The following is a 25,528-nucleotide window of genomic DNA, read 5'->3' on the forward strand; positions in this document are numbered from 1 at the left end:
TCAGGGCAGTTCTCCGGCTCTACGTGACTATCTTTACCCTCATAAACAATAAAACTACGTGTATAGCCTGTGGCCCTGTCACAGAGCTTATACATCTTGACCCCGTATCTGGAACACTTGTTGGGGACGTATTGTTTGAATGACAAGCGACCAGAAAACTTAATCAGGGACTCATCAACGCAGACAACTTGATGGGGAGTAAACAAGTCTGCAAAACGTTGGTTGAAGTGGTTTATGAGGGGCTGAATTTTGTAGAGCCGATCGTATTCAGGGTCTCCACGAGGATGACAGAGTTCATTGTCGCTGAAGTGCATGAACCGCAAAATCTCCTCATATCGTGCCCTGGACATGGAAGCAGAGAACACGCGCATATGGTGAATTGGGTCAGTGGACCAATATGACCGCAACTCACTCTTTTTGGTTATGCCCATGTTGAGGGAGAGGCCCAGAAAGATTTTAAATTCGGAAACCATGACTGGTTTCCATTGTCTGGCAAGGGCGGACTGGGGAATAGTGGCGATGTGTTGACCAGCGTACAAATTGGTTTGGTCCACAATAGATCTATAGAGATCTTCGGTGAAAAACAGTGAGTAAAAGTCAAGTGTCGTAAAATCAACTGTTTCCACGTTAATGCCAGGTTGGCCAGTGAATGGGGGAAGTACGGGTTCTGCAGAAGTGGTGGGCACCCAATTAGGATTGGTGAATTCTGCAGGAAGGGCACTATGGGTACGACGGGCCTGTCTTTGTCTTTGTCTTGGTGGCAGTGGGACACTACTTGTGCTTGCCACCTCACCAGCTTGAACTGCACTTATGGGACTCGCCACGTCACCACGTGCTACTGCAGTGCTGGATGTACGTCCAGGGTGTATTAGGCCGCTGGTGCTTGCCAGTTCACCAGAAGGATGAGCGGCTCTAGTACGTCTCTGCTCCATACGAGTGACCTGCGGTTCCTCCACCCGAACAACAGAATACATTCGGGATCGGGTACACCTGTCCTTAACAGGGACCTCATCTCCGTCGCCAGAGCTATCTGTCATGGAGCCGCTGTCCTCTACAGGATCGTATTCTGAGCCTGAATCTGACAGATGAGTGACGTCCTCTTCACTATCTGTCATGCTCAGAAACGTGTAGGCCTCTTCACTAGTGTACCTTCGCTTTGCCATTTTGGGCTCTAAATTTAGGGGTACACTAATGAGACTCACAGGTAAAAAAGCACCTAGCCTGTCAGCGACTGTTTCAAAACGCTACAAAAAAAACTGCTAGCGATCGCAGGGATCAAGCCTGACTCTGCGAACGCTGCAGTTATGTGTGTTGTGTTTTGTAAGTGACAGTGATCGATCAATACTGCACTTGGGTGGGCTGGGCTGGGCTTGGCGGAGGGGCTAAACGCAGGTGCTAGCAGGTATCTGGGCTGATCCCGCTAACAATGCGTTTTGGGAAACCTAAAATGCTGGCAACGCTAATATAGATCTGATCAGATACTATATTACTAAGGGAGGTGTATGCTTTGCGCGTGGGTGTTAGCGGTACTGGCACTAACCTGACGCTGCCTGGGGCGACGCAGACCTTATCTGACCCTCAAACTTATATCACCCGCCGGGTGATCAGGGGGTTAAACCTTTATTAGGTAATAAATGGCGGGTGCCCTGAAACTATAAAAAAATAACTAACCAACCAGCGTCACCTGTAACAGTTATATGGTGATCACTGGTGAAAGGGTTAACTAGGGGGCAATCAGGGGGATTTATGCGGTAGTATATGGGGGTCCCTGATGCTATAAAAAGCTGCGGCGAACCTAAATACTTACCTGCCTAACTAGCGTCACCTGTGACACTAATACAGCGATCAGAAAAACGATCGCTTATTAGTGACACTGGCAACAGGGGGTGATCACGGGGTTAAACCTTTATTGGGGGGTTAGGGGGGTAGCCTAGAGCTAAAGGGGGCTAACCCTAACTGCCCTAACAGTTATTACAGTCACAAATGACACCAATGCAAAAAAAAATAAAAAATGCAATTGGTGTCACTGTGACTGGGGGTGCAGGGGTGATTGGGGGGGTGATTGGGGGGGGTGATCGGGGGGTGAATGTGTGCCTGGCGTGTTCTACTGTACGTGTGGTGTGTTGGTGCAACTCACCGATCCTCTCTCCTCGGTGTCGGAACGAAAAAGACCGACACGAGGAGAGATTACATCACTTCCTCTGCCTATGTTTACATTACAGGAGAGGAAGTGATGTCACACTGTCCTTCCATTCGTCAGGAGCGATCGCGAGGGGGTGGCCATGAATGAATGGCCGCCCCCTCATCCCGGATCGCTCCTGAATGGATACCGACCGCTGCTGGCACCGGGGGGGCCCCGATCAGGCCCCCCACCCGCGGGAAGGCAGGGACGTACAGGTACGCCCATATGCCTGCCTGTGCCATTCTGTCGACGTACATCGTCATGCGGCGGTCGGCAACTGGTTAAAGATCATTTTACCTGTCAGTCATCCTACGTTATATATATCAAATGTCCATGTGGACTTGTTTACGTAGGAGAAACAACTCAAAGAGTAAAGGACAGAATTGCAAAACATAAATATTCAGTCCGGGACAAATTAAAAAAATGACCATTGTCTAGGCACTTTGTAGGAAAAAAAAGTGTCTCAATTAAGATATATGGTCATTGATGGGATGGAGTATCCATAAATAGACAAGGGGTTAGCAGGGAATTATCTTTAAACAAACAAGAAGTTTATTGGATTAACCTTTTGGACACACTTCAGTCTTCACTTCACACTTCAACTTCAGTTAAATACTGATTTTGACCTGTATCTGTTTCTATAGAAATTACAAGTATAGTGATGAAAATATATGATGGATTTCTCGTTCTTTTTTCTTTTTTATTCAGTGGATGTATTGATGAAATTTTTCTTATTTAGTTTTATTTCGTTTTTCTATAAATTTTTACTTTTTCTATTAATTCTTGTTTTTGTCTAGTGAGGAATCAAGTACACCTGTGTTCGATAAACTGTTTCCAACCACTGTAAATAATTGATTGAATGATTGAGAATATAGTGTTAAATATAGTGTTAAATGTGTACTAATCGATTCCAGCTTAGTTCAATGTTGTAATTAATGAGCCTCTCATATATATATATATATATATATATATATATATATATATATATATATATATATATATATATATATATATAATGTGTGTGTGATGTGTGTTACCAGTTGCAGATATATGATTTTGAGAAACGGCGTTATCTGTTAAAGCCTGAAACGTCGCCGCCAGCTTCATCATGTGCCTTTTTGATATTTTGATTCTTGTGAGGCAATCCCTGTCATTTGCTTCTACATATCGGTCAGTGGGAAGGACTGGATTGCTGGCACTATAGGATTGTTCAGTGCATCTCACCCTCTGAACAGTGTTTTTTATATATATCTATCTCTCAGCCCTGTTGGAGGAGCTTTGGTGTCTAAACCCCTGACATCTCCCCTTTGAGACTGGGAAAGGGACAGAGGACACATATTCCCTAGTCCCTTTTACTGCAGCCTCAGCTACACTGAAGATGAATGGACAGGAGACAGATGCTCCTCCCCATTTATAAACTGAAGCATCATAAACACAGTTTACAATGCTCAGTTATGAATGAACAGAGGTAGTGATCGTAGCCTCTGTTTATTCAGAAAAGGAAGGAGCCAGTAAATTACATATTATTTTTACAAGCAAAACAATGGTACTGCCATGGAGGCACTGAGTGTGGCAATTTTCTTTTATAGTGGAATGGAAAGAAAAGAAAATCTATTAGACTACACCCAAACAGCTCAAAATTTGTAAAGGATACATAGATTATGTCATCTTAATTTGGAACTGTGACGAAGAGACACTTCTCCCATTCCTCAGCAGTCTGAATCAAAATGATTTTAATACAGTATATTATTCACATGGGAATATGATACCAAACAGAATAGCTTCCTCGATTTTAAGACCACAACTTACATTACTCTTGTGGACAGCCTTCCCAGAAGAGTTGAAGCTGGTATAGATGAAAAGGGGGAGCCAACTCAGTATTGAAACCTGTAAACTAAGACCGTGATGCCATTAAAGTTCATGTGCCTATAAAGGCAGGTGTTCTAATACTTTTGGTAATATAGTGTATATCTCAAACCAACATTTTTTTTATTTTTTATTTTAAATGGAGTAGGGAAGAGTTAAAGTCCCTTTCAGCTGTTGGTATCTGTGACCTGGATAGAAAGGCTGACTCACCAGAAGTGGGAGAAAACAAATATTTTGAGCTTTTATCAGAACAGGGATAAAGGGTAAACATGTGCATTACGTCAAAATTTTGTTTTGTTTCGTTTCGTTTAGATTCATTAATCTAGTTATTTAGTTTAGTTAACTTTGCTTGATTTGTTCAATTTGTTTCGGGATTCAAATTTGGGATTCGTTTTGTCTTTTTTCAAATTTTCTTTGAAATTTAACAATTTTTTCAAACCGATACATTTTTAATCGGTTGAAACGAAAATGTTATATATTTTTTATTTATTCGAATGCAGCAAAGTGAACAAACAAAAAAACCATCCTCAGCAAATGATTACAATGACTCTTTAAATCACCTTACGCTTAACAAAAACAGCATTATTTCAAAATTGTACTCTAATAACACACAGTCTTTGATTTAAGACATTTCTTTACAGTTCGATTTCAAAAGGAATTTGATGTAAAATTAAATTAGAATTTAATTTCGTTATTCGGAGCATTCAGTAAACTTTGTTTATACTGTAAAAGGCTCAGGCTTGGTTCACACTACTGCAATGCGAGAACCCGTGCAAATTGTAAAAATATTTAAAAATGTATATATATATATAATGTCTCTTATATATCTGGTAAGACCTATTGAGATTGTGAGACGAATTTCCTTAATTAGTTCTGAGTCAGCGTATATCAAAAAGTGTGTTTTATTGTACACACTAAAGTAGAAAATAATACTTACAAAAATAGTACAATGATAAAATTATTAGTATCATTCTTTCTTTTCAAAGATATAAAAATCAAGCTAGACCATGTGTTCTATTCTAATCTGATCTAAAATGGCGGAATAACCCTTTGTATGCTGAAAATAGCTAAGAGTCTGTTTGCTGGGATGTATGTTTCAAAGTTGTAGGAATCAAAGAGAAGGTCTTCTCATCAGCCTTTTGCTTATATCAACCAAAGCTTCTAAATTTGCGCCAAAAGAATAAACCCTCCTTCGCAAGGGTGTGGGCTAAAGAGTGGCTACCTAACATCTGGTGTCACTAAACATAGCTGACCATACTAATGAAGTGGGGGGGGAAGGGAAATCTAAACAACATATCAGTTACATAGGCATATATCCCTTAAAAGCATATATATGATTTACAATATTCATCAAAATCCTGACAGGTTTTAAATGTTTACTTTTTCAATTTAGCATGTCATAACATGGAGAGTGATTGATTCAGAGTTTTTCTTTCACACAATATGGAGAATTCATATTCTAAATAAAGTATAATAAAGCCAATTAAAATTTATATATTAAGAATATAACATTCCCCTCTGAAATATGAATACTAATCATATTTTTCAGATATAAATCCATTCAAAAACATTCATGTCTCACTCAAGCATACTTTGATTCAATAACTCCAAATGTTCTGTCATGTGTAACTGAATCTAACTCCAAAACCCATTCTCCTTTTTAAGCTTGTTTTGCAGCAAATCATCTCCTTTCTTAATTTCACTTCTAATTCGATAATATAATTTTTTCAGTCTAAACATTAAAACATAACTGGAATATAAGAAATAACATAATGATAATAAAAATAATTACAATAGGATGTGATAAAGTATTTCCTGCTGCTGAATTTATCAAAGTTTTTCCCCAAATGGATACACTATTACTAAATTTTTTCCACCAATTACTTCCTGAAAATTCTGACCATTGATGTGATATTTCTTGCAAATTACCTTGTTCATGTTTAAACAATACTTCTGCATTTTGCAATTCCTTAGCCAAAGCTATTAATAAACCTTGATCCTTTTAAATTATATTTGCCCATTTTTCCCATGGAAATTCATCTATTTGGGAAATATTATACTGTGTAGGAAGAGCGCTAATATTTTTCATAAACATACAGTGCCTTGCAAAAGTATTCGGCCCCCTTGAACTTTTCAACCTTTTGCCACATTTCAGGCTTCAAACATAAAGATATAAAAATTTTATTTTTTGTGAAGAATCACCAACAAGTGGGACACAATTGTGAAGTGAAACAAAATCTATTGGATTTTTGAAACTTTTTTAACTAATAAAAAAATGAAAAGTGGGGCATGCAAAATTATTCAGCCCCCTTATGTTAATACTTTGTAGAGCCACCTTTTGCTGCGATTACAGCTGCAAGTCGCTTGGGGTATGTCTCTATCAGTTTTGCACATCGAGAGACTGAAATTCTTGCCCATTCTTCTTGCAAACAGCTCGATCTCAGTGAGGTTGGATGGAGAGCGTTTGTGAACAGCAGTTTTCAGCTCTTTCCACAGATTCTCGATTGGATTCAGGTCTGGACTTTGACTTGGCCATTCTAACACCTGGATATGTTTATTTGTGAACCATTTCTTTGTAGATTTTGCTGTATGTTTGGGATCATTGTCTTGTTGGAAGATAAATCTCCATCCCAGTTTCAGGTCTTTTGCAGACTCCAACAGGTTTTCATCCAGAATGGTCCTGTATTGGACTGCATCCATCTTCCCCTCAATTTTAACCATCTTCCCTGTCCCTGCTGAAGAAAAGAAGGCCCAAACTATGATGCTGCCACCACTATGTTTGACAGTGGGGATGGTGTGTTGAGGGTGATGAGCTGTGTTGCTTTTACGCCAAACATATCGTTTTGCATGGTGGGCAAAAAGTTTGATTTTGGTTTCATCTGACCAGAGCACCTTCTTCCACATGTTTGGTGTGTCTCCCAGGTGGCTTGTGGCAAACTTTAGACAAGACTTTTTATGGATATCTTTGAGAAATGGCTTTCTTCTTGCCACTCTTCCATAAAGGCCAGATTTGTGCAGTGTACGACTGATTGTTGTCCTATGGACAGACTCTCTCACCTCAGCTGTAGTTCTCTGCAGTTCATCCAAAGTGATCATGGGCCTCTTGGCTGCATCTCTGATCAGTCTTCTCCTTGTCTGAGCTGAAAGTTTAGAGGGATGGCCAGGTCTTGGTAGATTTGCAGTGGTCTGATACTCCTTCCATTTCAAAATGATCGCTTGCACAGTGCTCCTTGGGATTTTTAAAGCTTGAGAAATCTTTTTGTATCCAAATCCGGCTTTAAACTTCTCCACAACAGTATTACGGACCTGCCTGGTGTGTTCCTTGATCTTCATGATGCTCTCTGCGCTTTTAACAGAACCCTGAGACTATCACAGAGCAGGTGCATTTATACAGAGACATGATTACACACAGGTGGATTCTATTTATCACCATCAGTCATTTAGGACAACATTGGATCATTCAGAGATCCTCGCTGAACTTCTGGAGTGAGTTTGCTGCACTGAAAGTAAAGGAGCCGAATAATTTTGCACGCAACACTTTTCAGTTTTTTATTTGCTAAAAAAGTTTAAAATATCAAATAGATTTCGTTCCACTTCACAATTGTGTCCCACTTGTTGGTGATTCTTCACAAAAAATTCAAATTTTATATCTTTATGTTTGAAGCCTGAAATGTGGCAAAAGGTTGAAAAGTTCAAGGGGGCCGAATACTTTCGCAAGGCACTATATTTGTTAAATTTGTTCTCAACCCATTAATACTTATTGCAATAATGTCTCCTTCTATACAATACAAACCTTGATTTAGGTTTTCTGTATTTGTACAAGAAGAGAAAAAAGTTTTAACCTTTTCTGTATCTGACATAATCTGAAAACAAACCTTTTTATCTACATGAGTAATTAATTCAGAAATTGTTTCAACTTTTTCTATTCTTGCTGAACATAATGTGTGGATATGATAACAATAATGAAATATACTTTTATCTTGATTAGGTAAACAGATAACTTTAGACTGGAATTGTAAACATGATGACAGATCTAATTGTTCTAATTCAGAATTTCCATTGTTAAATACAAAATCTGTATACTGTAATTTATAGTATAATAATTGTGTATTGCTGACAGGTAATCCCAAAACAGTGATTGGAACCAAAATTTGTTCTTTTCCGGCCATTGGAATCATAAAAGAACTATAACATATGTCCTGCTTGCATCCTATCCATTTATTTACCCATAAATCTGTATGATTTATAGCATATACAAATTCTTTGGGAACGTACTGTAAAATGCCAAGAGGAGTTATTCCACTCTGAAATGCTTGAGCAATTATTTTAAAATTAGTGGAATATTCAGTTTGAATCTCTAAGCATGCTCTGGCTATATGAGAATGTTGTTCACTTATCATCAAATCAAGAGTAATATTTTGAAGATGTAAAATAGATGGACCCATTATATTAGCAGTTTTAATAACCATATTTTCTAAAATCTGATTTAAATGTCTTTGTATTTTAATACCATTACTTCCCACTAAACCAGCGGTTTCTAGATCAGACTTTAAAGTATTAATATCCATACTATTTGTTATACTCCTGATTGTGCCACTCCCTCCTAAAATACCTTCAACAATACCACGCTTATTTCTGTTATAATTTCTATTATTAATTCCAAACCATCTCTCAATACCCAATTCCATATTAACCAAATGCCCTTGACATTGTGGAAACCTTGTAGAAATTTTCCATTCTAAAACATTAAAGTTCCACAAAAAAAAAAATGACGAGGAGGCGCATGCGCGGGAGCTCGTCGGATGGCAGCTTAGTCCGCGAGCTCCGCACCGCCCCGGCCCTATAACCACTCCAGCGCTGAATCAAGCAGCGAGCCTCAGCCGCAAGCATCACCGGCGGACGGGGGAAACACCCGAGCAGTCCGGGATGGCCGGAGGAACGGCTCGGAGAGACCTTTCCCGTGTTCTAAACACGGGCCCGGGACCCGCGCTCACAGCCAAGATGGCGCCGAGCGCCACAGCACGAGGGGAGACACAGGAGGAAGACGAGAACATAGCAGACCCACCTCTTCACTCTGCGGGACAGGCAGCTACCACAGTGAGTAACACCTTCAATGTCTGCCTGTCCCCCTCCTCCACCGAATCCCTCCTAGGCAGGGTACTAGACGAGATGCCTCTCTCACCCCTGGAGGACATCACAGCAAGCCCAGGAGGCAGCGAGGCCTTTATGCCTAGCAATCTCCCCTCACCTCAGGACTTTCCCTCTATGGTTGCAATGTTCGGCACCATGTTAGCCAAAGGTCTCTCCCAAACTGCCACTCAAATCACCTCAGCCATTCACGCTGACTTACAACAACTAGGCAACAGAATTGAAACGATCGAACTCAAAACAGATCAAACAGTCTCCAGAGTAAATCAAAATACCGCACGAATACAGGATTTACAAGATCAACTTGAAACTGCGTTTTCCAAAATAGACGACCTCGAAAATCGTTCGAGGAGATACAATTTCCGTATCAGAGGAATCCCTGAGTCTTTCCAGGACTCGGCTCAAGTGGTCCAATCATTCATAAAAGAGCTCATTCCAGACATCCCTGATCATCGCCTTGAGCTGGACCGCGCTCACAGGGCGCTACAACCTCCACGCCAAGATGGGCTCCCGAGAGACATCATAGTAAAACCACATTTTTACAAGGTTAAGGAGGAGGTCATGAAACGGTCGAGGGGAGAAGGACCTCTTATGTTCCAGGGCAACCCCATACAAATCTTTGCTGACTTGTCGCCCTATACCATCCAAAAACGGAGGTCTTTGAAACCGCTGCTTCTCGCACTATCCCAGAAATCGATTGCATACCGATGGTCCTTCCCATTTCGGCTTTCATTCTCCTTTAATTCTAAATCTTACGGCTTTTCATCATTTCAAGACGGTGAAAAACTCCTCCTTCAACTTGGCCTCATCTCAAGGGATCCTGACTCATCATCTCCTCTTCACAAGACCCCGAATGTGTCCTCTAAGAGACCTCCACCTTCAAGCCCAATCGCCCCAGCATGGCAGAAGCGCCTCTCAAAGAAGTCCAAGGACTCCAAGCCGCCTTAATGACAGTTTCTGATCCGGGTTCGGTTGTGGACCCGTGTCTTGCTCCTTGACCCCGGCTGAGCCGGATCCTTGGATATACTCAGGACCCTCTTTGACTATTTGAAAAAGGGGGGGGGTGGTTTCCCCCCCCCCCCCCCCTCTCTTCCCTTTTTTATTTTTTTTTTTTTTTTTTTTTTTTTTCTCTGTGCTGTTCCTGTATTCTACATTGCTCACATGGTCATGGTTTTCTTTGACTTTTTATCTCTTATCTTTGGATAGAGTTCTAAGTTAGATGATAATTACACAAATAGGCTCCCCCCAGACTCCTCACTGAATTTCGAAGGTTAAGTTTCCCCTCTTAAGTCCTTCTTAGACCTACTATTCTGTTTAATTCACGGGTTTCTCACGAAACTCCTGGACTATTCCAGCCTTATCATCATTTGTAGGTCAATAGCTGGTGAGGTAATCTAACGGTTTGTAACATTTTGTCCTTAGGGACATTTAGGGCTCAGTTCCTGATCTATTTGATTTTTTTGATTTTTTTTTTTTATTAGGCTCCTGGAGAGGGCCGGGGCGGATGTCCTGTGCCTCCACGTATCTCTAACCAAACGGGGGACTCAGTTGAGTTCCTCGGTTGGACTGGAGATCTCGCGCACCCTCTACTCATGGGTGGTGCGATAATACGGTTAGGTTTGGGGTTAGGGTGTGTGAGGTGCGGGAATGGGTTCCCACACCTCATCTGGTTGTTCTTGTTTGCTTGTTTATTGTTTACATGTTCTGACATATCGCTTATCTCCTATTTTTTTCCTAGCAGATCCATCTCTCTACCTTTCCTTTCCATCCCTCATCCTACCTGTTCCTCCCGAAGGTCTCCTATCCAAGTGTGTTTTCAGAATCTGGCGGCTACCGTCCTCATTACACAAGGTAAGTCCCACTCTCTCCTAGTTGATGCCTCCCACCTGATCCATGTCGGTTCATAACACCGCTTTACCTCCCATCTCCATAGTTTCCCATAATGTCCAGGGCCTCAATTCCCCTGTTAAAAGGCGGAAATTGTTCAAACTATACCAATCGCAAAAATTTGCGGTTCTCCTGTTGCAGGAGACCCACTTCCCTAAATCATTCCATCCCTCATTTCTTCACCAAAGCTTCCCCCAATTCTATCTCTCCAATGCGGAAAACAAAACGAAAGGTGTAGCTGTCTGCTTTTCTAAACATCTCAATTTTTCCATGTCACAGATTATTACTGACCCACTGGGCAGATATATCCTGGTTAAAGGCACCATAGACGGGACAGTCTATACTTTTGTCTCGTACTATGCACCCAATAAAGGTCAAGCTAATTTTTTCACTGCAATGCTAACCACCCTTTCCCCGCAACTGGACGGAGTTATAGTCTTGGGGGGGGATTCGAACATAACATTCGATCTGTCTTTAGATAAATCACGATCTGGCCTGCATCGTCCTAAACAACCATCTAAACAAAGTACTAGGATAGCCAAACTCCTTTTTGACACGGGTTTAGTGGATATTTGGAGGGAACTTAACCCCCGCGCCAAAGACCATACCCACTATTCAGCCCCACAAAAATCGTACGCCAGGATAGATCATATTTTTCTACGAGGTACTAACGTTCCGCTAGCGCTGAAGTCCACTATTAGAGACTCCCCTATCTCAGACCACTCCATGGTTACAATCTCCCTATGCAACTCTTGTAACACGAATAAGGAATTCAAGTGGCGTCTCAACGAATCGCTTCTTAGTAATCCAGCCCACTGCTCCATGTTGGAACGGGACTTAGGGGAATACTTCAAACTTAATGACACGGCAGACGTCTCCCCCGCTACATTATGGGCAGCCCATAAAACTGTGATACGGGGCAAAATCATACAATTCTCCTCCCAACTAAAAAAAGAACATAGGGCCGAAATAACCAAACTCACTAACGAATTCCAGGCATCATGTAAACGTAACAAACGTGAACGTACACAAGCTTCCCGTCGGGATTTAGAAAACTCAAGAATCAAACTTAATTTAGCCCTCACCACTGAAGCAGAAAAACACCTCCGATGGTCTGGTGCCAGGTTTTATTTACACAAAGATAAAATTGGCTCTAAATTGGCCACCAAACTGTCACCCAAATCACAGATAATGGCTCTACCCAAGATAAGGCTACCGTCGGGCATCCCGACACAAAACCCACAACGTATCCTAAAATGCTTCCACGAATTTTTCTCTTCCCTTTACAAAGACAACAATCCCACCCCTCTCCCAAGCGTCGAGAAGTTTCTAGACTCCTTACCCTTGCCCAAACTCTCTAGGGAGCATATGGAGCTCCTTGAACAACCCATTTCCTCTTCGGAGGTCAAGGAAACCATACAGAAACTCAAACTAGGCTCAGCTCCCGGCCCAGACGGCTTTTCAGTCGGATATTACAAAAAATTCTCTGACACTTTAGCTCCTTATTTAGCGAGATTTTTTAATTCTCTTCGCCAGGGTACTCCCCTGGATAAAGCCTCTAACCTAGCATACATCTCGGTCATTCCAAAACCTGGAAAAGACCCGTCTTTGGTGTGCAACTATCGTCCGATTTCATTGATCAATAACGATCTTAAACTTTTAACGAAAATAATGGCAAATCGTTTATCCTCCTTCATAGCTCAGTATGTACACCAGGATCAAGCAGGCTTTATCCCGGGGAGACAGGGCCCAGACCAAGTAAGAAGAGCCATAGACATAGTATCCCTCCTTAATTCGCAATGGGATGGTGGACCCCCTCAGGAAGGGTTCCTCCTTTCTGTGGATTTACAAAAAGCGTTCGACACAGTCACCTGGCCTTATATTTTTGCAGTACTTCGTAGGTGGGGCATAGGGCCATATTTCCTAGGTACCTTAAAATCACTTTATTCTAACCCCAGCGCCCAAGTATGATTGCAAGGACGATATTCTGAAATATTTTCCATCGAAAAGGGGACTAGACAGGGATGTCCTTTATCGCCCCTGATTTTCGCCTTAGCCATCGAATCCTTAGCCATCGCCATTCGTACAAATCCGGATATCAGAGGAGTCTCATGTGGTGGGCGGGAACATAAATGTGCCCTTTTTGCCGATGATTTACTCCTTTTCATCACATCCCCCCTCATTTCTACTCCTAACATTATCAAACTTTTGGAACAATTTGGAGTCGCTTCAGGACTTCGAGTCAATGTTTCAAAATCCGCAGCACTGAACATATCCATCTCGCCAAACCTCCTCACGCGCCTTCAGGCTCACTTCCCGTTTACTTGGAACTCTTCAGCCATCCCGTATCTGGGAGTTAACTTAACCGACAGACATGACAAGTTATTTGCTAGCAATTACCCCCCCATGTTCAAAAAACTCGAAGCGGATATGGCCATGTGGTCCAAATATGATCTATCCTGGCTGGGCCGGGTTAATTCTATTAAAATGACCCTTTTACCTCGCTTGCTATACCTCTTCCGTTCTCTTCCAATCCCAATCAAAAAAGCACAAATTATGCGGCTCCAATCCTCTATCTTAAAGTTTGTCTGGGGTTCTAAAGGCAGCAGATGTTCCAAGGAGATTCTTTATAGATCCAAGACCCAGGGTGGCCTTGCTCTCCCCAATGTTTGGTGGTATTACCAAGCCGCTCAGTTAGCTCAAATCTCAGTAGTATATTCCAAGGGCCCTAAACCTGACTGGCTTATAATGGAGAGGGAGGCGATACCGAAATACACGATTGACTACTTACTCTGGTCTACACCAAAACTTCGCCCTGCAATATTGGCCCCTACACTATCTCACACTATGTCTTTGTGGGACAAACTACGAAAGCTCCCAGCCCTGGTCTCTCCCCTGCGCCCCCTTGCACACCTCTTTAATAATCCAGAATTCCCACCGGGTCAAAATATTTTAGCGTTTAAATGGTGGGTGGACAAGGGGCTATATAGAATTGGCCACTTCCTACACGCCACTGGACCTCTCACACCGGGATACTGTGTGAGTAAATTGGAGATGCCCACTACCGAAAGGTATAGACTATTTCAGATTTCCCATTTTCTACGCTCCAAATGGCCCCTCAATTCTACCCCCCCTTCACCGACTCAATATGAAATATGGTGTGCTGACATACAAGATCAGAGGGGAGGCATCTCCATTGTTTACAACTCTCTAGCCAAGGCTCTTAACAAACCATTATACGCCCGACTTTGGGAACAAGACCTGGCAATAGAGTGGGACTTGACCAAATGGTACTCGCTTTTCGGCAGATCATTCAAAGGCATTATGAATACCTCACTAATGGAAGCTAGCATTAAGATTATGATGCGTTGGTATCGTGTCCCAGCCTCTCTGGCTAAGATGTTTCCGAACACTTCCCCCCTATGTTTTAGGGGTTGTGGACTCACGGGCACACTTCTCCACATATGGTGGACATGCCCTAGGATACGAAAATTTTGGAACAGTTTTTTCCACCTATTGAGAAAAATTACGGGAACGGCTGTCCCACAGATACCTGAAATAGCACTTCTTAATGCCAGCATTGATAAGATCCCCAAACACACTCAATCCTTAATTTTTTACATGCTCTTAGGAGCTAGAATTACCATAGCTAAAAATTGGAAAAGGCCCACGGTACCAATGAATGGTGCGAAACTGAAAATTTCTTGGATCATGGCCCAGGAAAAGATTGTCAGTAAACTTCTAGACAAAACCCACAAATTTCAATTGGTTTGGGAACCATGGGCTAACTACATCGGAATCCCTATTATTCCAGGGACTTAGGAGTCTGGGTACGCTATTCTTCACCTAGGAGACCTTCCCCCTCGTTCCCTCTTTCCCTCCTTCCCTCTCTATGCTACCTCTTTCCTATGGATCTGCTCTCCCTCTTATTCTTTCTAATCCTGCTCCTCCTACGATCCTCTCTTTTGCTGTGCTCTTGGGTTCATACAAAATTTCCCCAGTGCTTCAGTCACGCATTTTGAGATTTGCACAGATGGTAAAGGTCTACCAGTGTAGCTGGGTATTCTTGTTCTTACGATGGTTTAACCTGCTATATCTCAACTTTCTAAATGAGTGCAGTGATTCTGTTTTCTTCAAAACAAGATACACAATGGCATTTAAGTATGCGTATTACAGAAGCTAGTAGATGGGGTATCAGCAGCCCCCTTCAGACTCTCTATGTCACCCTTAGAGATTGGGCTGGGGTGGGTTCCCTCTCCACAGTGTGCTCCCCCTGGGGTGGGGAGGAGGCTCTCCCTTAGTAGCCCGTCTCCCCTACGACCACAAATATTACGGCTGAAGGATTGGTATTGCATACTTTTATTATATATTTACACACCTTACTGTATTATCTCGTTGTATTATCAAAGAATTAAGAGAAAATGTCTCATGTATTCTGTATTGATTATTGTATACTGGACTATAATTCTACTCTCTCCGACCCAAGAGTATGCTATATGTTTTTGAAAAATTTTCTTTTGCATTGCTGTATTGAAATCGGTTTAAAAAAACTCAATAAAAACACTGAAAATAAAAAAAAATGACGAACTTTCCCTCTCTCAAAAGAGTTCTGGATTGGAAATGGTTAATCTGAAAAGGAGTTGCAGAGAAACTTTTGTTATTGACACATGGAGTTTTCCTTGGAGACATAGCAATAACACTTGCCTTAGCACATTTCACCGGATAATTTCCTATTGATATGCAACATTCATATATACCAGTATCATTCAAAGATACTCTCATTTGTTGTTAAACAAATGTATCATTGATCCAATTCACACTACCAAAAATTCCTTTATGAATTATGATAGTAGAACTATAAAGAAAACTATCCAAAAACTAATTTGAGTACATTTTCTTGTTACTTTAAAATCCCATGTTCTTACAACGTCCCCTTTTTGATCTCCAATTATATTTAAATGTTTTGGATTTAATATCTTTACGAAACTTTGAAAAAGGTAATAAAATTGATCAAAGGGATAAAGTATTTTCCCAGATCTTGACATAGTATTAGTAACCTCTCCAGACCACATTGTTGAATCATTACCTTTTAAATATATAGGCCAGAAACTCCTCAACAATATGTTACATTCAAAAGTTCCGGTTTTGTTATTTAGTCTATAAGATCCCTGCATTTTAACAAAATTTGTTTTGGATTCTATTTTAACTTTGATTTCAATATTATTGCTGTGACTAACATAAAATTGTAAACAGAAATCATATCCCTGTCCTACACATACAAATCCATACAAATCTTCTGCTGTATTAATATCAACATCTCTAAAATTATGATTTTTGTCATATGCATTAATATCAATAACGCTATCAATTTTGTCCTTTTTTTTTTTGTGTCGTTAATTCTAATTTTATTTCAAGTTATTGTAAAGCATTGCACATATTTAAACAAATTCCAGGCATATACCTTACTTGCATACATAGTAAATACATATCTTAACTACTTTAACACAGATAAGAAAAAAGAAAAAAAAAAACACAAAAAAATGAAACAAGGGGGCCCCCACCCCCCTTTCCCTCCCCTCCCTCCCTCCCCTCCATCCCTTCCCCTTTTCTCTCCTCCAACATAGTCTTTCCTACCATTTCTTTCCTCCTTCTACCTTCAGCTTTTTACCAATTTCCTATACTGCCTCCATGGGTTCCAAACCAGGAGGCATCTTTCGTACGTATCTGATTCTTGTGCTATAAATATTTCCATCCTCTCTATATTATCCATTTCTAAGGCCCATTCGTTTATCGTAGGGGACTGAGTTGATTGCCAGTGACGCGGTATCACAGTTCTTGCTGCAATCAACCAGTGCCCAAGAAGCTTCTTTTTAATGTTCTTATATGTTCATGGTAACATAGAGAGAAGGGTAATCTGCAGCGTATTTGGGATTATCTCCCTATTATAGTTGCATAACCTTTTCCCAGAAACAAAAAATTAGGGGACATTTCCACCAAATATGGAGCAAAGAGCCCCTCGATGTATGGCACCGCCAGCATATATCTGTTTTTTCTGGGCATATACGGTGTAGTGTCACTGGGCTCCAGTACCATTATGAGAGCAACTTGTAGTTCATCTCTTGTGCTTTAATTGTCGGTGATAAGCAGTGGGATAGCTTAAATGCCTTCTCCCATTCCCAAACCTCAATTTGACCATTGATCTCATTAACCCATTTATTTATATATTCTGGGGGCTCCGGTTGATTTTTAATTATAAACATCTTGTAAAGTGCTGATAGAACGTGTTTTGGTTCTTGATCTTGTGTCAGAAGAATTTCAAGTTGTGTTAAATCTCTACCCGGGGATTTACTCGAACGAATAGAAGACCAAAACGACAGTAACTGCCGGTGTTCCAACATTTGCACGAAAGATGGTCGCTGTATAGGAAATAGGTTTAGTAAGGACGGAACTGTTCCCTGGCATAAAATATTGCTCAGTCTATAATGAGATTCCCTATTCCATATAAGAAAACTTGTCCTATTTAATGCCGGGGGAAAAAAAGGGTTGCCAAATAGGGGTGTCATAGGTCCTTCGTATGAAGAAAGTTTCAATTGTATAACTGTTTTAACCCATATATTCAACAGATGGGATGTAAGAGAGGGCATATTCTCTGATAATTCTTGATGTAGCTTGCTACCTGATAAATCTACCCATGGCAACACCTTTAAATCTAATTGGTTCAACCCTTGTTCTAATTTTACCCACTGTTTAGTTTCCCAACAGTAAAACCAATCCACCAGTCTAGTCAAGACTGCTGAAACATAGTAATAATACAAGTCAGGTGCACCCGCACCTCCTTTTGTTTTTGGTAATGATAATAATTTCTTTTGTAGTCTTGGTTTTTTATGGCCCCAAAAAAATTTTGTAAAGGCCGATTGTAAAGTAGAAAAAAAATAATCTAGGGACACAGACAGGAATAGTTTGAAAAAAATACAAAAATCTCGGTATTATATCCATTTTTAATATATTGATCCTCCCAAACCATGAATGTTGCTTGTCATCGTATTTTTTTAAGTCTTGTAGAGTACGTTGCAGGAGAGGAACATAATTCATTATATATAAGTGGTTTGGGTCTGGGGGAATTTTAACACCTAAATATTTTAATGCTCAAGAGCAAATCTTAAACGAAAAATTAGCTCTCAGCATAGCAACTTGTTCGGGTATAAGCGACACGTTAAGGATTTCTGATTTTGATATGTTTACTTTGAAGTTGCTCAATATCCCAAACCGCTGAAATTCAGATAATATAGAAGGTATTGCAATATGTGGATTAGTGATATATAGTAGTAGATCATCAGCAAACAAGGCCAATTTTATTTCCCTTTGTTTTATCTGTATACCAGTCATTTTTGTACTTTGTAATGATATCAATGTTCTTATTTTTTAGATCATCTGCATTGATATCAATGTCTACATCTCTCTTATTTCTGAATAATATGTGATCTTTGTTGTGTAATTCTTCAATCCTGTTACCTCTGAACAGTTTGTGATATATTTGACCACAGATAAAATTGTCACTAGGCAAAAGATGCATCCTGTGATGATGATACATTTTCTCTCTTTAAAACTTTTCTTTTGTTGAGCTGACATCTTTTCATCTTTTTGGGATCCATGATTCCTCCATAATAGATTTATAATTCATTCCTGAAAAAAGGAATGCAGCATCATTATCTCAGCATATACAATTTGTTATACCCACATTTTATTTTTACATACATTTTTCACTGAACTGAGAAGGTATTTGTACCCCTTGAACATCCAAAATATCAAATGGACCTTCCTAATTACTTTTCCACGTTCCAACTCCTGAAACTCTAGCTCTGCCTGTGACATGCATCTCACCAGCTCTGGGTGTGACCTCACATGTGGCAATTCTTTAATCACTATTTTCTTTTGTCTTAGACTTGTGCTAACAACATCTAATTTTATTTTAAATAAACCTTTCTGTTCTTGGTCAACTTGATAGACCGCTTATCTTGTACAAAAGATAATTTTGGTTTAATAACAAAATAACAAAATGTTACAAAAACAATATTAATTGTAAAATTTCAAAAATAGATTATTCTTACAATGAAGATTAAATCCGATATGTGTGTGAATTCTTCATGCTATATATGTGCCTTGTGTGTACTGCAATGAAAATCTCTCTGGAATGTGTGTCCTCCATTAATTGACTGTGTTCTCATGTTACAAGATCTACTCCTAACACACCAACCCCCACCTTTTTCCTTTCTAAGACTAGCTTAAAATTCTGCTGGGCAATACAGTGCCACAGAGTCATTTCCCTCCCACCTTTCTAAAACAATGGGCGTTACTCATTCTAAATTTCTAAGGGTAAAATTGGTCTCTCTACACATTTCCAGTTGAGAAAGGAAGTTAATTCATGATAAAAAGTGTCATTGTGTTAGCTAAAAATATAAGTCTTTTATATTACAATATTTCTTGATTAAGAGATTATTAAGAAATAATTTGTATATATACTAATATGTAGTATTTGTTTTTAAGGTAAAAACGGTGAGTATTATGTATAAAAACATTTTAAACATACACAATCCTTTTTACCTTAAAAACATGATTAATCAACATCCCAACAATAGTTAAAGCATCATCATTAGTGAATCCCACCTGTAGGTGTTGTGGTATATGAAACACAAAAACCCTTTTAGTCATGACACAAACTTATGGTCTACTGACCCAAAATAATAATTTTGTGACAACCGATGAAGAAAAAAGTGACGTGTCCCCTTTTTGTTCCTCTGAAATTGAAGGAATCTGTGTGTCTGTTTTCTTCATAACATTAATTGAGACCATTTCAGGTTGAACTACTAATTCTCCATACAAATCTGTTTTCTTAGCTAATTGAATGTGTCTGTAGTCCTACTGCCTACAACTAACTCTCTGTTGTCTTAAACATATGGTATTCAGTTGCTAATTGAGTACCAAGCTGAAAAAGTATTCAGTTACTAACTGAGTACAAACCAGTTTTTTCCTACCTTTCAGGTGAACTAAACCTTTCAATGTTCAGCCTGAACAAAACAAAAATAAAAAACATAATAATCATAACAAGGAACATTAATAAAAAATAATAATCCAAAGGATTATCCTTGAAAATATTAAAAATATATCAAAGTCCTCAATAATATTCCAAACGTCAAAACCAAATCTCTTAAGCTCAAATCATAACCTTATTCATAGCAAGTAAACATCAACCATAAAATTCTTACCATCCATGTCATATTTAAGGACTGCTAACACAAATCCATTGCGGGTTCCCACATCGCATGTCACCCGCAGGCAGTTCATACTGCCCTATGTGAATTGCTGCTGGTGTCAATAGAAAGTTAATGACAACCCCAGATTGGTACGCATATCGCAGCCAGAACTGACAATTAGGACAGGAATCAGATCGTAGGGGTGTGAACACCCCTGCAATTTGATTCTGGTGCAGACCAAAAAAACTCTGTATGGCTGAATTTGCATCACACAGACATCACATTTGATTTGCACAGCAGTGCGGTGTGAATCACATGCGATGTCAGAGAGTGCACCAGTGTGAAACCAGCCTTAAAAACCTATTATACTCATTTGCAAATAAACATCTTTTTCACAACAAAAACCAAAGCTCTGTTTGGAAGTTTTGCTCAATTATTTGATCTATATATAGATTTCCCTTTCTTTTTAAATTAATTATAATGGTTACCATTGTTTTCCTCTAAGGAATCCCATTTGGAGAGAATATACTATCTTCACCAGCCTGTGTAAAATGGACCATGGCTATTAAACAGTGGTACAATGAGAGAGTAAACCTGATCTGGGGAGTTGGACCTAAAGGCGATAGTATAACAGGTCATTATTTGCAGGTATGTGTCATTCCTTCTGTGTTATGCCATGAAAAGTGTGTAATAAAGTGCAAGTCCAAGAAAACAACTAAACACATGTATACACTGTAAATGCATTTATTGCTTAAGCTGTGAAAGAATTAATCATTTGGATAGTTATTCTTGAAATACACATAATTTCTCAGATATGTTATGATATGGCATTATTGCTCCTTCTCCTTCCTCAATGGCCATGGGTAATGATGCTGATTCTCTGTTCAATTCTTATTTATTTTTATTATTATACATGATTTATATTGCACCAACAGTTTATGCAGTGCTTTACAATGTATAGGGGGGGACAACACAATTACAGTACAGTTCAATACAAAAAGGTACAGGAGGGCCCTGCTCGTAGAGCTTGCATTCTAAAAGGAGGGGGTGGTGGTACAAAAGGTAATAGCTAATGTTAATGCTAGGTAATGTTCAATGAACAAGCGGGAGGTGGACATGGAGGTGACATGCATTGCTAACCCAAGAAGGTGAATTGTCTAATCAAGAACAATATGTGTCACCTGCCTGGCTATTCAATGTGGAAAATATGAGCAAGGTCTTGTGTTGATAGACTTTGAGCTGTTGATAGCTTGCTTGTTAATTTAAGACTAGGGATGAGCTTCGGGTTCGAGTCAAACTCATGTCCGACTCAAAGTGTTTGGGGACCTGGGTCCTGCCCCAGGGGACATGTATCAATGCAAAAAAAAGTTTTAAAAATTGCAGTTTTTTCGGGAGCAGTGATTTTAATAATGCTTAAAGTGAAATAATAAAAATGTAATATTCCTTTAAATTTCATACGTGGGGGTTGTCTATAGTATGCCTGTAAAGGGGCGCATGTTTCCCGTGCTTAGAACTGTCCCTGCACAAAGTGTCATTTCTGCGGGGAAAAAAAGTAATTTAAAAGTACTCGGGCTATAATGAATTGTCGGCTCCCCGTAATACAGAGAACAGTCATTGAAAGTCATTGATAAAAAAAAAAAGTGTGGGGTTCCCCCAAATTCAATTACCAGGCCCTTCAGGTCTGGTATGGATATTAAGGAGAACCCCACATTGAATTTAAAAAATAACGTGGGGTTTCCCTAAAAATCTATACCAGACCCTTTATCTGAGCACGCAACCTGTCAGGCTGCAGAAAAAGAGGGGGGAAGAGAGAGCGCTCCCCATCCTGAACCGTACTAGGCCACATGCCCTCAACATTGGGAGGATACTTTAGGGGTCTGTGACCCCTCAAAGCACCTTGTCCCCATGTTGATGAGGCCGGTGGTTGTGGGGGTCTGTGGGCGGGGGCCTTATCAGAATCTGGAAGCCCCTTTAACAAGGGGACCCCCAGATCAAAAGTACCCCTACCATTTCACAAAGAAAGTGTAAAAGAATGTTAAAAAAGACACACACACCGTTGAAAAAGTCCTTTATTGAAAATTTTAAAAATTAAAAAAAGATTTCAGCGGTGGTAATCCACTCTTGCTATCCAGGGACAGATGATCATCTCTCTGGGGTCCAGCGATGGCTGATCTGACCTGCGTTACATCAGAGGGGGGCGGGGTCACCCACACGACATTGGGGAAGCCAGGCTTCCCCACTTGTGTCAGAGGGGGGAGGGGTCAGGTGACGGGTGGCCCCGCCCTCCTCATATAAGAAATGTCAGGCTGCCAGGATCCCCGCAGAGGATGGATGGTCACCCGTCGCTGGAATTCACATGAAGTTTAGGTCTCTTCGCAGGTTCTGGTGGGGGTGTTCGGTGCATCCTTATTTAAGACACTTCTAAAAGATCATTAACAATTCATTAAAACATGCATTCAACTCACACCTGACGTCCATCTGTGCTGCATTCAACCTCTTCAAGCTTCTTTTGTATTCTCTTATGTCCTGTACACACGGTCAGACTTTCCGATGGAAAATATGCGACCGGAGCTTGTTGTCGGAGCTTGTGTGTAGGCTCCACTGGACTTTTTCCATTGGAATTTCTGACACATGAAGTTTGAGAGCTGGATCTAAAATTTTCCAACAACATCATAAGAAACATGTAGACAGAAATATACATGAGGAGATTATCAAAAAACGTGTACAATTAAATGACATGATGGAACAGGAGACAAGAAAAGTATTTAGGAACGTTGCTAAAGAAAGATACATGTGGGGAAATAAGCCGGGAAACATCTGGCAAGGATATCAAGGGAAAAAAAAACCTTTAAATTACATGGAAAAGATCAAAAACGAGTATGGGGAAATGAAATATAGAACATCGGTGATAGTTAACTCTTTTAAAACATACTATAGAGTAGACATGTGCATTCATTTTCGTCCAAATGCATTTTCGTCTGAATTTCAGGTATTTTCGTTTTTGTTTTGACAAACGATAACGAAAGCACAGAATCCGAAAAAAAACAAAAGATCCGACATAAATAAATGCTTTATTTTCGTTTTCCTTGTTACAACAGTTCGATATAGAATAGAAGGTTTCGACGTGACTCTGACAATAACAATCTGTGTCTATAGAACCTGTGGTCGAATGTGCCTAATCCTACCCCTATTAGTCCAAGATTATACAGAGAAAATATTGGACAGAGAAAAAAGATTTGACAGAGAGAAAAGATTCTGCAAGTTACTGTCCTAAAAAGTGTTTGGGGACCTGGGTCCTGCCTCGGGGGACATGTATCAATGGAAAAAAACGTTTTAAAAACTGACGTTTTTTCGGGAGCAGTGATTTTAATAATGATTAAAGTGAAACAATAAAAGTGTAATGGATAGGGGGGGTTTTATGTGGCGCTACCTAAATATAAGTGAATCCTAAACGGATCTCAATCAATTGTAATCTCTCAAGAAAAATATTATATAAAGTGAATAAATCTAATCCATATACATTTACATAAAATTCAAATAATTAATTATAGAAAAATAAAGTGCAATAACTTTCCAAAGCCTAAGTGCAAATATGCAATAGTGTAAATAGCAAAAATAAATTCCATAAATAAATAAATAAATAAGTGCAAATGTGCAATGGTGCAAATCGCATACACAAATTAGATGGATTCCATAAATAAATAAAGACCATTAGATAGTGTTACTCCCAATCAAAGTGCAAAGTGCAAAGTACAAAAATTATGTCAGTAAGTCCACTCAAATCTTCATAAAGTGTACAATGAGTCCAAAAATCAGGATGGTAACCAGGCAATGTGAACAACGAGTGCAAATCCACCGTTCCTCCACACTTCAGTGCTTATAGTGCACCCCTTGTTTCCCCCAGCCACTCACCTCTATACAAGGTCCCTAGGGACCGGATCACACTTCAGAGACAATGGGCTACAGTCTTCCACCTCCTCACACCAGCATATAAACCTCCACAATCTGAGTTATATAATAGAGGAAGAAAATAGGGGGCCTCCAATGTGTAGTATATTAAAATCACGTTTATTAATAATAATATCCACACTTACATATAGATGAAACAATTTGCGGGTACAAAGAACAGTACTTCCGGACTCGGCCGCGACTGGAAGTGACGACAGACACCTGGCTCCTCCCTGATGTGTTGCGTCACATACCACATGACTTTCTCAAAGGGTCAAGGAGTCAGGTGTCATTCTTCCTTATATACGGTCCGCTCCGCCGTCGCATTAATCACACGGCGGCGGAGCAGACATATCTCGCTTATTTAAAACTCATCTGTCTTGTATTACAACTAGACAGGAATAAATTGATACAGAATTATATAAAAAAAGAAGAAAGAAAAGAGATGGTACCCTTAATTATGGACTTTAATATTCAGTTTATACAAATCGAAAAAATAATAGAGACATTGGGAGATTATTAAAACAGATCGTCATCTATGTAAGATCCTTCCAGGAAAACCTAAATTCATTTATAGAAGACCTCCCACTCTGAGAGACAGTCTAGCAAAAAATGTACTAGATCCCTCGTGTAGGCACACATTCTATAATTAAAATAACAATTCAATATTATAAATACATTTTCGATCTTACTCTGCTAATTATTCATAATGGCAATTCCTAATAGTTGTACCTATAATAAGTATCATTCCGAATGAGTACTCAATATGGCTGTCTTGTGGATAGAACATAGAATATATAACAGGAATTCCTAATAGCTGTACCAATAATCATTATCATTCCGACTGAGTGCTCAATGTGGCCATCTTGTGAGTAAAACATAGAATGCATAATAAAACCATAATATTAAAGCGGGAGTCCGCCGGGACTTTTTTTTTTTTTTAAAGCCAGCAGCTACAAATACAGCAGCTGCTGACTTTTAAAATAGTGACACTTACCTGTCCAGCGCACCCGCGATGTCGGCACCCAAAGCCGATCTCTAGATCGTCTCTCGGGTGCTGCCGCCGCCATCTTGGGTATGGGAATCAGGAAATGGAGCCTTTCGGCTTCATTTCCCGGTTCCCTACTGCGCATGCGCGAGTCGCGCTGCGCAATAAGGACGGTCCCCGCTGCCTCTGGGATCCTGTGTGTTTCCCAGTAGGCAGCGGGGCACTTGCGGAAAGGGGCGGGCACTTGCGGAAAGGGGC

At 40.0% G+C, this 25,528-nt stretch overlaps 1 protein-coding gene across 1 annotated transcript in view; it reads left to right on the forward strand.

Moving 5' to 3' along the window:
• LOC143986775 (cysteine-rich secretory protein 2-like) overlaps positions 1 to 25,528 on the forward strand; it is a 248,508-nt gene that overhangs the window by 64,384 nt on the left and 158,596 nt on the right. The window contains exon 4 of the mRNA XM_077485181.1: positions 20,840 to 20,982. Within this exon, the coding sequence (XP_077341307.1) occupies positions 20,840 to 20,982 (143 nt within the window). The remainder of the gene's footprint in view (positions 1 to 20,839; positions 20,983 to 25,528) is intronic.

The sequence above is a fragment of the Lithobates pipiens genome, unplaced genomic scaffold (genome assembly GCF_037356315.1).
Source record: "Lithobates pipiens isolate NorthernLeopardFrog02 unplaced genomic scaffold, aLitPip1_a1.2 Scaffold_18, whole genome shotgun sequence".
Taxonomy (NCBI): domain Eukaryota; kingdom Metazoa; phylum Chordata; class Amphibia; order Anura; family Ranidae; genus Lithobates; species Lithobates pipiens.